Source organism: Primulina huaijiensis, chromosome 11 (genome assembly GCF_012295235.1).
Source record: "Primulina huaijiensis isolate GDHJ02 chromosome 11, ASM1229523v2, whole genome shotgun sequence".
Classification (NCBI taxonomy): Eukaryota; Viridiplantae; Streptophyta; class Magnoliopsida; order Lamiales; family Gesneriaceae; genus Primulina; species Primulina huaijiensis.
The window spans coordinates 21,521,228-21,537,181 of record NC_133316.1 but is presented as its reverse complement, the minus strand read 5'-3'; the positions used below and the strand labels follow the sequence as shown (position 1 = coordinate 21,537,181).

At 34.2% G+C, this 15,954-nt stretch overlaps 3 protein-coding genes across 3 annotated transcripts; 2 read left to right on the top strand and 1 right to left on the bottom strand.

Moving 5' to 3' along the window:
- The first annotated feature begins 2,827 nt into the window (after positions 1 to 2,827).
- Positions 2,828 to 6,498, top strand: LOC140988889 (protein trichome birefringence-like 39). Its single transcript, XM_073457975.1, has 5 exons — positions 2,828 to 3,154; positions 3,419 to 3,590; positions 5,501 to 5,676; positions 5,798 to 5,956; positions 6,053 to 6,498. Exons 1-5 carry the CDS (start codon positions 2,859 to 2,861, stop codon positions 6,339 to 6,341), a joined length of 1,092 nt encoding a protein of 363 aa, XP_073314076.1. The 5' UTR covers positions 2,828 to 2,858; the 3' UTR covers positions 6,342 to 6,498.
- A 152-nt stretch (positions 6,499 to 6,650) lies between these two features.
- LOC140988887 (uncharacterized) lies at positions 6,651 to 8,738 on the top strand. Its single transcript, XM_073457969.1, has 2 exons — positions 6,651 to 8,175; positions 8,315 to 8,738. Exons 1-2 carry the CDS (start codon positions 7,051 to 7,053, stop codon positions 8,588 to 8,590), a joined length of 1,401 nt encoding a protein of 466 aa, XP_073314070.1. The 5' UTR covers positions 6,651 to 7,050; the 3' UTR covers positions 8,591 to 8,738.
- A 256-nt stretch (positions 8,739 to 8,994) lies between these two features.
- Positions 8,995 to 9,586, bottom strand: LOC140988890 (signaling peptide TAXIMIN 1-like). Its single transcript, XM_073457976.1, has 2 exons — positions 9,287 to 9,586; positions 8,995 to 9,183 (listed from the first exon to the last, which is right to left on the bottom strand). Exons 1-2 carry the CDS (start codon positions 9,391 to 9,393, stop codon positions 9,060 to 9,062), a joined length of 231 nt encoding a protein of 76 aa, XP_073314077.1. The 5' UTR covers positions 9,394 to 9,586; the 3' UTR covers positions 8,995 to 9,059.
- Positions 9,587 to 15,954: the final 6,368 nt, after the last annotated feature.

Sequence of the window (15,954 nt, the reverse complement as noted above, 5' to 3'; positions counted from 1 at the left end):
GAGACTAGACGAGTGGTCGCAATATTCTGTTGAAATAAGGCCAGTTTGTTTTTATTTTGCAGGGATGGACATAGTTGCTCCCGATGAACTTAATTTACCTTACCTTAATTTTTGCATCTAATTTATTTATAATGTGAGCTTTGGTCGACTTGTCATATAAGAAATATTTAATAGATTACTATTTTGGTTATATTTGTTGAGAAAATGTTGAATGGAATTATAAAATTTGTGAATCTACATTCAAATACTATGATTTTACTGACTGAATTTGCAATCTCCGCGACCTAATTATGGGAGGCCTTGTTAAAAATGCTGTCATCTAAATTGTCATGTTTACTTAATGTGCGACAAATATATAAATTTAAGATTTAATCGATTGTTTCGTTATAAACAATGACAAATATATGAATTTAAGATTTAATCAATTGTTTTGTTATAAACAATAAACCAATAATCGAAATTAATGAATTCTGAATATCTTTAAACAAAACCCAAGTTAGGGACAAAAACTTGTGTGAGACGGTTTTACGTATCGTATTTTGTGAGACAGATATTTTATTTGGGTCATCCATGAAAAATATTATTTTTTATACTAAGAGTAATATTTTTTTATTATGAATATTGGTAGGATTGATCCGTCTCAAAAATAAAGATTTATGAGATCGTAACACAATATACATGTTACTAGTTTGGTGAGCACAACCAATTTCTATATTCTATTGTTACTATAATAATGACACATATACACGAGGTGACAAAAGCAGAGCGCCAAATCACTATTATTATTATTATTATTATTATATGAAAGTGAAATATAATACGCTCCTCTCACTCGAAGACACGCAAGTGGGCAATTGCCTTTAATTTGCATTTTAACTTTATACACTTCAACGTAGGAATGATTATATCTTAATCAAGAAAATTAATTAAATTATCCATATTCAATATGAAGTCTTAATCAAAATCTTCGAAAGATTTGGTAATTTCTAATTAGTGAAAAGGGTGTATATATCTTTGTGGAAAGTTTTGACTTTAATGCTATCTTTGGCAATGGGGATGCATTACCAAATTAATTAGGCATAAAATTTCCTATAATTTAAAATGAATTTAGGGCCTTTTTTTTGCTTTCATATGTATTAATTTTATTTCTTATACTTAAAAGGGCAAAATGCACCTTTTGCTACTGAGAGTTAGGTGAGGAAGTGAAGTGGATGTTTTGGATTCTAATTCCAAATATAAAAAAGTTTATAGAAGCTACTAAAGTTGTAGACCCTACATTTTGATGTTGAAAAGGGCCAAACATGCCACTATTTAATATTTATATGAAGTTCATTATTTAATTATTGTCTAATAAAATGACGAAATAATATTCGTATGGTTAAAGTATCATTACATCTATAGAAAATGATTTTTATTATTATTAAAAAGAGTTCATAGTACGATTGTTTGTTTGTACCTCTGGTTGATGAGACAAAAAATAGCCTATTATATATCCATCCCGATAAGTACATTGATGATCGATTCAAGTAGTCATGAGGAGACTTGTAAAGTCGCAATTGATCTTTTTTTTTTATTATTATTACTATTTTAGAAAAAAAAAAGTAAAATTATTATGCATGTTTTATTGCATCAATTATAATCTTGTAATTATATTTATTGATCAATTTTAGTCATTTCTGTCATAAGTTTTGATTAAAAAAAACATAGTTACATTCTTATAATTAACTAAAAATATCGCACACTATATTTGATTAAAATTTTATATTATATGCTTAAATATAATCAGTCAACTAAAATATAAGGTGGTGTCGCAATCTGTTGCCGTCTGGCACCGAAACATCTTTGGAATGATGTTCCATGTATCACATGATTAGTGTCACAATAAAGTCTTTGTCCATATAATTATCAATCATTTTGTTCTTAATTGTATATTATTCAGTTAATCGTTTCATTAATTTCAAATATTTAATTTCCATCGACGGTTTTTTAGAAAAGAAAAAAAAATTGTTGGGCATTATTTGGGGTTACAAATTTTATAAATGTTTTAGTAAAATTACATATAAAAACTTGTGACTCTGCTTAACAATGGAAGGGGCACATGGACGATGGGGAGATCCACCACAAGATGTCTGCCATTTTCAGTTTTTGAAGAGAATATATATACTAGTAGAAAGTGAAACCAACACCTTTTTGATGGAGTTGTGAATACGTTTCGGGCAAAAGATAGGATTGTCAACTCAGCTAACACCAATATCATATTGAAAAAAATTTGTGTGAGACGATCTCACGGATCGTATTTTGTGAGATATATATCTNGAACACCAATATCGTATTGGCAAAAATTTGTGTGAGACGATCTCAAAGATCGTATTTTGTGAGATGGATATCTTATTTGGGTCATCTATGAAAAATATTGATTTTTATGCTAAAAATATTAATTTTTATTGTGAATATCGATAAGATTGACCCGTCTCACAGATAAAGATTCGTGAGATCGTCTCACAAGAGAAATAGTCATATAAGATAGCAATAACTACACAATTTAGCATAATATAATTGTGCAATAATAACTGATCGGAACATAGTGTAACACATCTCATATACATACTAGTTATATTTATAGCTTATGATTACATTATGGTCAATCGTTCTGATATCTATATGTTTTAAATCCATTATATTTATGTAACTATGCATCGATGATCAATTTTAAGTTTTTCTCATCTAAATCATGTGATAAATATAATTATAATTATAAACAAGGGATTTTCCAACAGTGCCCCTGATCCACCTCGCCTTTAATGTAAGTATATATACACTTCAAATTCGAAGCCATAACTTCAAGTTTAAGATTCGACATGGTCTCGTTTCAACTAAAAGCCCTGCTTGTAGCGGCTTTCTTGTTTTCACATGAGACGGCGGCGGAGCAATACCTCAACACCACCGCCACCACCACCTCCGCCGGTGACGGCAGAAAGCTGGCCGGAGGGTGCAACATATTTCAGGGAAAATGGGTTTACGATGCTTCTTATCCTCTCTACGACTTCTCAACTTGTCCATTTATAGACGACGAATTCAACTGCCTCAAGTACAAGAGACCCGATCGCATGTACCTCAAATATAGATGGCAGCCTTTCTCCTGCAACTTACCGAGGTACGTAACTAGCTATAACAGTGCTCTCTGCGCCATAATCACACAGATAATCCAGTGTTTCAAAGGAAGAAACTTGAACGGGTCACAGAGTCTGGGAAAAAGCTAACCAGAGCAGCAGATGAATTATTTTATATCGCAGTCTGTTTTATATTTCTCGAACAGTATATGAAAGGGCTGTCATGCAATTTTTTTGCTTTGTTTTTCTAAAATTTATTTTCCATGTTTTCAGACTGCGGTAAACTAAATGAGTTGAATGAATTTCAGTTTTAATGGGGTGAATTTCTTGGAGAAATGGAGGGGGAAGAAGATCATGTTCGTCGGGGATTCACTAAGCTTGAATATGTGGCAGTCATTGAGTTGCATGATTCATTCATCGGTACCGAATGCTAAGACATCACTCATCAGAAGAGATGGCCTAGCTCAGCTCACTTTTCTGGTAAATTTTATTTTTTTAAAAATTTTCATATCTTTCCCACGAATCGTATAAATTCTTTGCATTTATTGGATCATGATTTAATTCAAGCAATTATGATTTTTTTTAAAATTTTCAGATCTTTCCCACGATCGATTCGTATAAATTCATTGCATTTATTGGATCATGATTTAACTCAAACAATTTTAAAAAAATCTTATTATGAAAAACAAGAATCTAACAAGACGTACATGATAAACCAGGATGTAGAAGAATTGCTAGGAATCAATAGAAAATATATTATTCCAGAAATGAAATATCCTTTTCTGTTATCCTCTGTTACACTTAAAGTCGATATACCTTTTCAGATTAAGCTAAATTTATCCACAAAAAAAATGATGATAATAATAATAATGACTTTTGGATAGTGCATGCATGTGTTTTCCTTTTCCCTTTAAAACTTTTTGGCAGCAATTTGCAATATGAATATATATGCTGTTGCTTTTGGTTCCTTTCAATCATAACTTGTAAGAAACTTAATTATAACGTAACACAAAAAAATTACCCATCATTAGGTGAAAATCATGATTAATCCTGAAATAAAGTCTGAATTTATTGGTGATCCGTGATCTAACTTTGGTCCTAAGGGAGTACCAAAGGAATAATAATGCATTTTAGTCACTACAATTAGAAAATTCTCGCCACTTTTATCACCTTATAATGATTTAAAGTTTCTTAACCACAACGTTAATGCATTTTTGTCACTAATTTAATTATGGTAATTCAGTTTTATATCATGAAAAAGGTAAGATTCGGATTTAAAATTTTAAAATTTCTTGCACAGAGAATTTTATGCTACGATATGTCTGTGCTTCTGGTGCGGCATGATTCCGCAGGTAGGGACAAATTGTGCACTTTCGTCATCAAACAACTGCGTTTTATCGTATGTTTAGATGTATGCGCACACACACACACATATAGTATAATATAATAATAATATAATTTAAATAAAAGAGTTTTATTTGAGACGTCAATTTTGACTTTTGATTGATAATTGTTTTCAAAGCCGTCGATTTTGAAATCGACCTCCGTTAAAGATTGAATTGCTGGAATAACCATAATTCATCAAAAGCCGTATATCCATCAAGGTAACGTAATACATGAGAATAACTTACTAAATATATTGGACTTTAGGGTCAATCAATCAATTATTTATACATTTCTGTCACACGCTCACGTGGAAAACTGAAATCAAATGGAAACAAAAATCCCAGAAGTCAGGCAAAAGAATTTATGTACGTGCAGTATTCATTTATTTATTTAGTTATTTTAAGCTAAGAATCACATACAAAACTTTATACTTTTGCGTTGTGCAGTATTAATTTAAATGTATTCAAAATTTTGCGTTATATATTATCAAATAAATATATATGTATGCGCGCGCAGGCCTGTGTGGGAGTTTAATATAAATGGGTAAGCTCCTTAAATATTGGGTTTATGTGTGGTCAGTTTGGGATTTCTTAGCATTAATGGACCGTTCGCGAGATAAGAAGAGCAACACGTGGTTAGGATGTAGGAGCGGGAAAGCCGACCCACGGAGCTAGGGACCGATACGCGGAGTGGGGTTTGGTCCAAATTAGAATCGATTTGACTATGGGATGTTGATTGAGCTTTGGAAGTATCCAACCAAAGTTGTATGGTCCATACCCCTCTCTGTTTCCTCTTACTTTTTGGGAGGAAGTCTCGAACACTCCCAACCCCAATTATCAAATTAATAATAATAATTAATAAAGCAGTATCTAGCATATTTTATCCTTTGGTACGCCAATTGCTTGCAATGTCAGAAGCACCCAGAAAATAAAAATAAATCTTTAATTATACCTAATAACATCTTATGGAGTAGATTAATTAAATTTGTATAATTTGGGTTTCAGGATTATGGGGTAAACTTGCTACTTTATCGGACTCAATACCTTGTAGACTTGGAGAGGCAGCAAGTGGGTCGTGTTCTGAAGCTTGATTCAATTAAAAATGGCGATGCATGGAGAGGTATGGACATGTTGATTTTCAACTCCTGGCATTGGTGGACTCACACCGGAAGCTCTCAGCCGTGAGATGATCTTATCCATCGTTTGTACATTCATGCAAAAGAATTTAATTGACAAAAATTGTTACCTATTTCGAAATTAGAAATATATAGATTTAATTTGAGTATTTGCTCTTGAATGCAGATGGGATTATATGGAAGAGGGGGGGAAGTTGTTCAAAGATATGAACCGTTTGGTCGCGTATTATAAAGGGATGGCAACTTGGGCACGATGGGTCAACAGAAACATCGATCCTTCCAAAACCAAAGTCTTCTTCCAAGGAATTTCCCCCGTGCATTATGTGTAAGCATTCCTCGATCTCCGGCCATCGTAACATTTTATTTTATTTGTGTAAGTGTTCTTTTCAAAAACATCCTACTCGATCTCTAAAATTTGCAGGGGAAAGGATTGGAACGAGCCATCAAAGACATGTGTAGGGCAAACACAACCATTTTTTGGGGTAAAGTATCCAGCAGGAACCCCAATGGCTGCAGTAGTACTGAACAAAGTGCTGAGCCGAATCAAGAAACCTGTATATTTACTTGATATCACACTACTGTCACAATATCGGAAAGATGCTCACCCCGTTTACTATGGGCTGCATAATGGCTTGGATTGCAGCCACTGGTGCCTCCCTGGGTTGCCGGATACTTGGAATCTGCTGCTCTACACTGCCCTCTTCATTTGAATATAATATTTGTGAAGTGGAAATGTTCATCATAGGAATTTTATTCTTCTTATTCCCATTTTTCAATGTGTTTGTGTCGTAATAATTATCTCAGAATTAGTTTGGCATTAATTAAAGGGTTTGCCTGAGTCACATGAAACGAACAGTTGGCCCCATATGAACTACTAAAACAATGTTTATACTGACTGTAAATTGAATTAAACTCGATTTTTTATCCAATGAAAAATATTTAATAAATAAAATCTCTAATTTAGTTCGGAAATGTATTATGTACATAAACTATTAAAACGAAAACTATTGTATTAGCGTATGGTATTAAATATTGATTTGCAATTGAAAACTAAATTTACTGTCCAAAAAAAAAAAAAGAAATAAAATTACATTAAATGCTTACCCATTGAGTCAGCCAACGGGATAAAGTTATTTTTCATATAGGATGGGAAAACTGTAAGATCCATACTTTTGTCATTGGAACACGTGTCAGCACTCGGAGATATATCAATTGCTGACTCACTTGAGTTTCTTGATATCTCACCACTTGTCCATCTCCGTTTAAATTTTATCGCAACAACCGCCATGGTTCCTCCTCTACCTCTCGCTTTTATTTAAAGCAGTTGATTGTCACTATTCACCACTCGCAAAAAGAACTCAAAGCAAAAGAAGATTAAGGTTATACAGACGGCGGAAGTGCGTATTTGATAGCTTGACGATGGCTTCGGAGCAAGTGAGAAGGGAGAATGTCGCTGATCAACGCAACACAGAGGTGGGGAAGGTTGTGGTTCCGAAAATGAGAACCCATTACGAGTCTCTGGCTGAGAAGGCTAAGTCGCCTCAGGGGTCTCCTGGTTCTGCTGGATCAGCGGAGAAAGTGCACCAGTACGAGACTCTTCCTGTGGAAGTTGGAGAAACGAAGGATGAACAAGGCAAGAACTGGGGACGTGATAGGAGACAAGGGCCGTCATTGGAGGAGATCTCAGAATTGAGAGGTACGGCTCAACAGAACTCCATGGAGGCAATCAGGGCTGCGGAGGAGCGATACGAGAAGGCTAAAGAATCATGTGCCTCGGCATTGCAGAAGACCGGAGAATCAGCAGGTCGAGGAAAGGACAACGTTCTTCAAGGAATTCAAACGGGAAGTCAGTATATTGCCGATAAGAGTGGAGCTTTGAAGGACCCTGCGGTTGAAAAGGGCCAGCAGGCCAAGGATTATACCGCGCAGAAGGCAGTGGAGGCAAAGGATTCTATCTCATCAAAAGGTGGATCTTTGAAGGACACCGCAGTTGAGAGAGGCCAGCAGGCGAAGGATTTTACGGCGAAAAAGACGGTGGAAACAAAGGATGCTATTGCCTCGACAGGCCAGTCTGCTGCTGGATACGCCGCTGATAAAGCCAAGGCGGCAAAAGATACGACAGTGGATACCACTACAAATGTTGCAAGCTGTGTTGGAGACAGAGCAGCGGCTGCAAAAGACGCTACGGTGGAAAGTGGAAAAGGTGCTGCAGGATATGCTGGGAAAGTAGCCACAGAGGCAAAGGATCAGGCCGTTGCGGCTGGTTGGGGGGCAACCCATTATACTCTGGAGAAGGTGGCGGAGGCGACCAAAGCAGTGGCCGGGGTAACATCTAGCGTTGCAGGGTACACAGGGGAGAAGACGGTGGCCGCCAAGGATAAGGTTGCTGGTGCTGGACAGACGGTGGTGGACTATGCTGGGGAGAAACTGGCGGCTGCTAAGGATGCGGTGATTGCAAGTCAAGAAAAAGCAGCAGAGTATGCTGGTACGAAGAAGGCAGAGGCACAGAAGGAATTGGAAGCAAAGAATGCTTCATATGAGAGGGTAACCAGTTTTTCTGTCCTCAATAAATATGAGTTTTTTTTTCCTTTTTTGGCAGATGCAAGAGGACATGAATTAAAAGTTGAATCTTTATAGTACAATGATCATGTTGTATGCTTAATTGATGTTTGTTTTCACATAGGGAGAGAGCGGAGAAAGGTTTGAAACGAGGGCGAAGGGGGAAGCGCCAACAGAAAAGTTCTTTCATGGGGAAGACGAAGATGAACAAATGCCAAGGCCGGGGAGCGGCGGTGGCGGCGGAGTCTTTCAGGCCATTGGCGAAACTTTAATGGAAATTGGGCAGACAACTAAGGACCTACTTATTGGGCAGTACCCAATTCGAGTTCTGGAACAGAAGGATCGTGGATCCAAGGATAGAGAAGATGAGCCATATCGTGGAACTGGAGAAGGGATTTAGATCAAGCTCACATCTAGGAAGTCCTTTCGGCTGTTTTTGTATTTGGTGTAAAATAATGCTGAACATTGAATAATCTTGTGCATTGGGAATGGCGTCCAAAGTTTGTTTCTTTTGGTTGACCAAGAAATGTTGGAGTCCTAGTTTCAAAATATAATGAAGCATAATCCATGATTTTCTCCCAATTATAGTGGAGATTATGAGAGAACCTTTAATCACGGTCTACGGATTGTTCATCAATGTGATAAACAAAAAATTAACTTGACAAGAAAGAGCAACGATTGATTTTACACGCACTACCCATTTCAAGGGGATGATATTTACATGTAGAAAATCGAGTCACGCTAGTGCTTCTGCTGTCCCTATAGTTGAGATAATTTCTTGAAGAAAACAAACAGATAATCGGCTAACGAAATAAACAAGAAATCAATTGTAAGAATGATCCCAGTACAAGGAAAAAAGTTTAAAAATGTCAGCAAGGGATTTGAGAAGTAAACCACTCCATTACATGAATGGGGGCTTTGATGAGCTCCAGCGCCAACTCCACCAACACCGTCACGCACAGGCAACAAGGGCATATGCAGCTCAACGTCAACCTAGTTTCAAGATCAATACAACAGATACCGCCTCGATAAAACAAAATTGGAATTACAAAACAAAAACACAGCATAGTAAAATTTCCGAGTAAAGAGACTTCACCCCACAATCCAGACGAGTATACCGACGAGGGAGACGAGTAAGGAAAGAAACGCAAAGGGCAAACCCAGTAGGAAGCCCAAAGGCCTGCAATCCCCATTGCAACACATAATACGATCTTCTGAAAAAAGAACAAGCGAACTTCAAATCCTTACTGCAGGGTTCTTGTTATTATTTCTTGGAATTTCCGGGGGAAATTGAGGGCTTATATATTGGGATTTGTGATCGTTTTTGGTCATCTGACTGACGTGTAGGAGCGATAATTAGAGGCCACGTTCAATGATTCATTAAATCAAGCAACACTGGTAGGCAATCACTGTCAGGCCATTTATTTATACGTAATCTAATCTCCCAAGTCTAAATATTGTTTTAAACCCCTATTACATTTTACCTCAAAAAATGAAATTTGTTAATATGAAGCCAAAAAAGTCAACGGATGATGCCCGAATCGCAATCGACACAGCTCACGACATGTGGTCTCATTAAATGTTATACATCCAAACCTTACTTCGTGTCAGCTTCAGGGTATCACTCTGAATACCAGTTTAAAATATAGACGCCTAAATTGTATTTTTACATATGAGAGAATTATGTTATAATATCTTCAGGGTAAAAAAAATTCCTTCAAGGCTTAGGTGCCTCTTTCATATATCTTCTTCCAAATATATCAAGTTATTCAGATCTCTCCCAAGTTAGACCAATCTATAGAAATCAATAAAAAAATTGCATTGCTGAAGTAGATGGACGATACAAATCTAAAATAAGAGATGAAGAATTTGTTAAATAATAATAGAAACATTATTATTTTTAAATAAAACAGACGCACAATCTATCTAAAATGACTTCTCAAGATCTTCGAGCGAGATTCGTAAACTTTATTGTGAGCAGCAGAATATTTCTTCCGATTACTCGGCAACAACCCAGATATTACAATGGAGGATTGTAGCCTGAAACCCCTGGGAAGGGGAGATGAATCCAAGTAAAAGTGAGTAATGTCCATTAAAGGACTCCTATACTTTGGAATCTTTTCGATGTTTTGAGAATCTGGGGCGATTTTATTTGAAGGGGTGTTCTCTTTCTCCTTATACTTCATGATCGAAACTTTCACCTCCATCGGCCACGCAAATAGATGTATCAAGGAACGATGTGTGCTGGTGTTGGGAGGTATTTGTAGTAATGGTGAAAACAGATTTTGGAGGGAGGGATGATTTGGTTTTGGAAGTTCGAGTTTCGATTTGTGTTTGCTTTCAAATTTTGTGAATATATTTTTGGTCGGTGAAGTTTGACAATGGAGGGAACATCGAAAATTGGCGCTCGCAAGAATATATACAAGCTTCACAAAAGTAAGATTACATCTTTAATTTACGAGATCATATAAAAAAAATAGTTAGGAATGTAAATGAATCAAGCTACTTGTAAGTTATTCGAAGCTTGATTCGAAAAAATTTTTTTGAGTTCGTTTAATTAATCTCGTTAAGATAAACAAATCAAGCTAAATCTTTACAATATTCAACTCGTTAGTTCGTGAACAGATTTGTTTGTAGGTACATGAGAAATACAAAAATAATAATTTTGATATTTGGTTTAAGATTCACACTTTATTTATGAAATATATATTTTTAATTTATTTATTTTAATAAAATTAAAATTTTAATAAAATATTATATTTTTCTCTAAATATATAATTTAGTTTTTAATAAATTTAATGGATATTTAAAATTTTAATTTATATTTATCAAACTCGTTTGGGGTCGAATAACCCGTGAGCCATAAATATATTCATTAATATAAAGGTAAACCTCAAACATTCAAGAATTCGATTCAGCTCTATTTAGGGGTGTCAAAATGCAACACGATCCGTCAACCCGACACGATCCAACACGAAAAAAATAAGCTTCGGGTTGGGGTTTTTCGGGTTCGGGTTGGGTAGGTTCGGGTTAGTGTCAGGTTAGACGGGTTTCGGGTTGAATCGCGGGTTGACCTGAATTTTTTTTTCTTTGAAAATATTACATATATTTTTATATATTGTATTTTGAATAAAATTTATTGTATATTTATATGATAAATTTTCATCNGTTCGGGTTGAGGGTTTTCGATTGCTTCGGGTTCAGGTTCGGGTTGAAAAAAAATCAGGGGTTGACCCGAATCCCGACCCACCCGACCCGATTGACACCCCTAGCTCTATTGCACCCCGAGAAAATTAATAAGGGAAAATAGTTTTGTTATGTCAATTAATTTGGATTTCGGTCCACTAAATTTTCAAAGTTGGATTTTGATACGTTAACTTTTAAATTCATTAATTTTGTAAAATTGTCGTTGAGATACTGAAAAATGCTTATGTAACATCAAAAATTACTAAATTCTCATATGGCAGGTCGACAGTTGAAACAAAATTACCGAAAATTAAAAACTAGTATATCTAAAAAAAATTGAAAACTTAATTGACGAAAATCCAAAATTAAACAAGTTAATTGGGAAAAAAATATTTTCCTTTAAAATAATTTTTTTTTCAAGTTTAGTAGACAGATCTCGATTTAATTAATAATTATTAACTATTTGCTTATTATAACAAATGTATATTTATTTCGAAAATAAATCGTGTTCGTCAATGGATTGCCCGTCGATCATTGAACTTCTCAAAACGCTCATCATTTGATTAACTATCGCCAACATCCACACAAAGAAACTGAGAATTGTTTCGTGTTTCTCGGGTACAAATTCTCATAATTTGTGTTCTACCATACCAAACATCTCAGAGATTGATAGAGGTCTGCTTTGTATTTTATTTCATATTCGATTTTCTAATTTGTCCCCTCCAAAAAACCAATCTCTGCATTACCATTTTGACATTTTTTATTTCAATATTTGAAAATTCTTTGTTCACTTGAATCATAATTCCAATCCGGAGGATCGAACCATTTCTTCTGTCTCTTTTTCAAATTCGATAAAGGTTAGTTGATCAGCTCCCTTGTATATCTTTCGTCTCTATATTAGGAAAATGAATTAGAATCCTAAGCTAATACTATCGGAGTGAAACAAGATATCTAAAACAAAACATAGATAGAGAGTTAGGAATTTCTCGAACGAACCGCACTCTTTCTTTTATTGGTTTATGAAAGATTGAAGGTGAATTTAAATTTTCTCTGCACCATAATGTCATTTTTATTTATTTATAGCCTTAAATGGACGAATATTGGGGAAATATGAAATACTCTGAAGTAGTCATATTTGCGTAGATTCACAATTCCAGGCCGATGAACACTGAAAATGGAGAAGACGAAATTGAGACGGCCCATTGATGAATTTTGGCCCAATATTCATTTTCCCCAAGGCCCGGCTTATGTATCCCTTACTTTCCATTTTTTTCATACTTCTCCAAACATAAGAAATGGAATTGATTCTCGTGAAGCTTAATTCATATGCGTTTGATGCCTTAATTAATAAGCATATCAATAACTGTTTAATCTAAAGTTCATATGTCAGATGACTTGCTCTGACACTAAAGATTTCAAATATGGGACGTGATTTCGAGTTCAAGACTCAGTTGTAACAATAATAATCTCTCGACTAAAAAAAAAGTTCATCTCAAACAGGCAAACTTACCCATGCCGATGCAGATCTTGAATAAACTGTGAACTTCTGCGTAAAACATTTGTATAAGAATACAAGACAAGACCTAATTAATTTCTTATTTTTTGTGATGGGAAAAAATTTAGGGAAAAATACCGACGTATTAGTCACGTGTGTAATGTCATATCAACATTATCAATAAAAAGAACTAAATTTGTAAAAAAAAATTGAAAGATATATGACTCAGACTAAATTTTGACAACTTTGAAGAGTAAAATTATGAAAAAAACGTAAAGTATAAAAAACGTAAATTTCCTTAGTAGTAATTGTGATTTGTGATTGGAGAAAGCCTTGTAGTGTGTGTATATATTTAATGAATATAATATCTAAAAAAAATTAAAAATGAATACATATATACATTGAATATTATGGATGGATTACTAATAAAGAGAAAAAAGAAGTAAAGAATGTATATGAATGGATGGACCACATTCATTAATTGGCGTTAATTGCTTCATTCCACATTGCTTTCCCAAGCACGCGAGTTGTACCATTTTCAAGGCGTGTGAACGTACAGGTATCACAATTATATCACGCACTTATTTTGATTTTTTTTTTAATATCTCAAATTTAAGCCACCCGACGTGCGAGGGTAGAAATTTATTTCGGATCACGAAATAATTCATGAGGAAAAAGTATTTTAATTTAAAAAATATTTTATAATTTATATTGCATGCATGCCAGGGAAGACACGATGCAGGAGATAAGTTTTATATAAATATACAAAAAGTTTAAAGGAGAATTATTTTTATAATTGAACAATATTATATATGTTCGATGTTCTAAAAGAATTGCTCTAAACCTATCTTAAAGAACAGTACTAAAGCCTATATCTTGAAGTATACATATATGCTAATTAGGGTCATACATTAAAGCTCCAAATTAATCAGGCATCGTCGTTGCAGGTATAAATCCGGCTGATACGTGCCTACATCGACGACGACGTCTCGACTCACAGCCCAATAGCCACATTTCGCAATACGAATTCTGTGGGTATATTAGTTAGAATTCAATTATTTGTGTTACTCTAGCTATGATTCATATGTCCTCGTAAGCGTTCAACTCACAGGATGTAACAAATGCCAAACTCGCTCGTATACGACTTGATCTTCGATTATATATCCATAACTAGATCTGATTTTCACTTGCATTAACGTACACAACTTCCTTCTCCGAAATCAAATTTACGTGACAGGCGCAAGAAAGAACAAACACATTTCATACTTGAATTCTGTCCTTGAAATAAACTTTGGTGTTCTTGTCTGGGAATCTATGGTCCACCTGCATGCATTCATGTACTCATTAGTTCCTGCTCAAAGAATACAAGTAAAATATGGTTTGATTTTTGTCCGTGACATTAACAAATGCTGTCAAGACTTTGTTAATTAGTGTGAAGATGAGATTCATGACCTTTATATATAAACGTTGTACGCACACATAAATATTTAAATTAACGTATGTTTAATAATATTATATATATATATATATGTGTGTGTGTGTGTGTGTACGTTGTTGTGTACAGTAGGTGTGGTGGCTAATTAAAATGACAGGAGCTGGTTATAATAGATTTTTTTTTTTAAAAAAAAAGCAAGTTGTTGGAAAGATAGGGACATGTTAACATTTTGTGTTGCAGAGTGAGTCATATTTTGCAGAATAATATTCAGTGGACATTAATCATCTTGGACGTTATATAATTCATACTTTTCAAGGATTTTAAATTCAACTGTCGGAAACCCTACATCCCCCGTCAGATCGATGCATCCTTTTTCCTTCTAAGATTGCATTCACACACATTCATCCATCTGTGAACATTTACGCGTTCACTAAAAAAAAATCTATATGTATCGATAAATGTTCGTCCTTATATATTCATTGAGGTACGTACTATCTTAAAGTATCATCCCATTAATCGTTCTAACTCAACATTTTTTATGAGATAATTTGATTTAACTATAAATTAATTTTGTTAAATATAAATTCGAGTGCCAATTAAACATAAAAGTGATTTGTCATAAGCATAACAAGTCGATCCTTTCTAGAATAAAAAGTTGTGTAATAAAAATTGAATATATTGGAGACGATAATTATTGATTTATTTATCATTGAAAAGGAAATGTACGTACAAATGGCGTTATGGAAAGGGCAAAATCGGGCGCAAAATATGCTCGAAAATGAAAGCACGACTCCTTTCATGCTTTTCCTTTTCATCTGAATAAAGCGTGCATTAAAGGAATTTCGAGCTTTTGACGCGCGCGCACGCGCGCACACACACACATATATATATATATAATTTTTTAAAGTCACATATATTAGTAATGAACTTACGATTTAGGGTTTGTATTTGCCGTGTGGGTCGTTGGTTTGGACCACTATTTTTCGCGAATCACACTTTTTTTAGCAAAAATAAAATAAAAAAAAAAGGAATCGAATGATTTAATTAATTGTGACATTACCAGAATCAACAAAAAACTTCATTTTTATTTTTATTGGGAAATTATAAAATATAAATGAGTTGCCGACTTCCTTAAAATTGGGAGACAGATATTACTTTTTCAAAGTAATTAAGCAAAAAGTGTGATTATTTTTCGATTAAAAGATTACGATTGCGCTTATTTATATGTATAATTGAAATAGATTGTGCAGGGCTCTAATGGAACTATACATAGACTCTAGCTTGTACATACATATATATAATTGGAAGATATATATGAAATTTGATGGAAAATAATGTTCATCAGATTTTATTTTTTTTAAAATTATTTGTGTATGAGAATTATTACATAGCATATATCAATTAGCTAGAATTTATAATTTCAGGCTAGTAAAAGTAGACGTGTTAGTGAGAAGTTCTGAACTCTGGAGTATGTAGAGCATGTTTGGTTCGATTTATAAGTTGTTTTTAATATTATAAAATATATTTAGAAATTTATAAATATATTTTTTAAAATATTATAATAAAATCAAACGACTAGGATATATAACTATATAAGATCTTTGGGGGGAAGGACGATATCTTATTATTTTAAGGAAAAATAATATTT

Bases quoted from the DNA above. Each gene is read 5' to 3' on its own strand.
- LOC140988889 (XM_073457975.1), top strand. From the start codon at position 2,859: ATGGTCTCGTTTCAACTAAAAGCCCTGCTTGTAGCGGCTTTCTTGTTT. The intron at 5,677-5,797 runs GTGAGATGATCT...TCTTGAATGCAG, and splicing joins CACACCGGAAGCTCTCAGCC to ATGGGATTATATGGAAGAGG. The intron at 5,957-6,052 runs GTAAGCATTCCT...TAAAATTTGCAG, and splicing joins ATTTCCCCCGTGCATTATGT to GGGAAAGGATTGGAACGAGC.
- LOC140988887 (XM_073457969.1), top strand. From the start codon at position 7,051: ATGGCTTCGGAGCAAGTGAGAAGGGAGAATGTCGCTGATCAACGCAAC. The intron at 8,176-8,314 runs GTAACCAGTTTT...GTTTTCACATAG, and splicing joins AGAATGCTTCATATGAGAGG to GGAGAGAGCGGAGAAAGGTT.
- LOC140988890 (XM_073457976.1), bottom strand. From the start codon at position 9,393: ATGTGTTGCAATGGGGATTGCAGGCCTTTGGGCTTCCTACTGGGTTTG. The intron at 9,184-9,286 runs GTGAAGTCTCTT...TCTTGAAACTAG, and splicing joins ATACTCGTCTGGATTGTGGG to GTTGACGTTGAGCTGCATAT.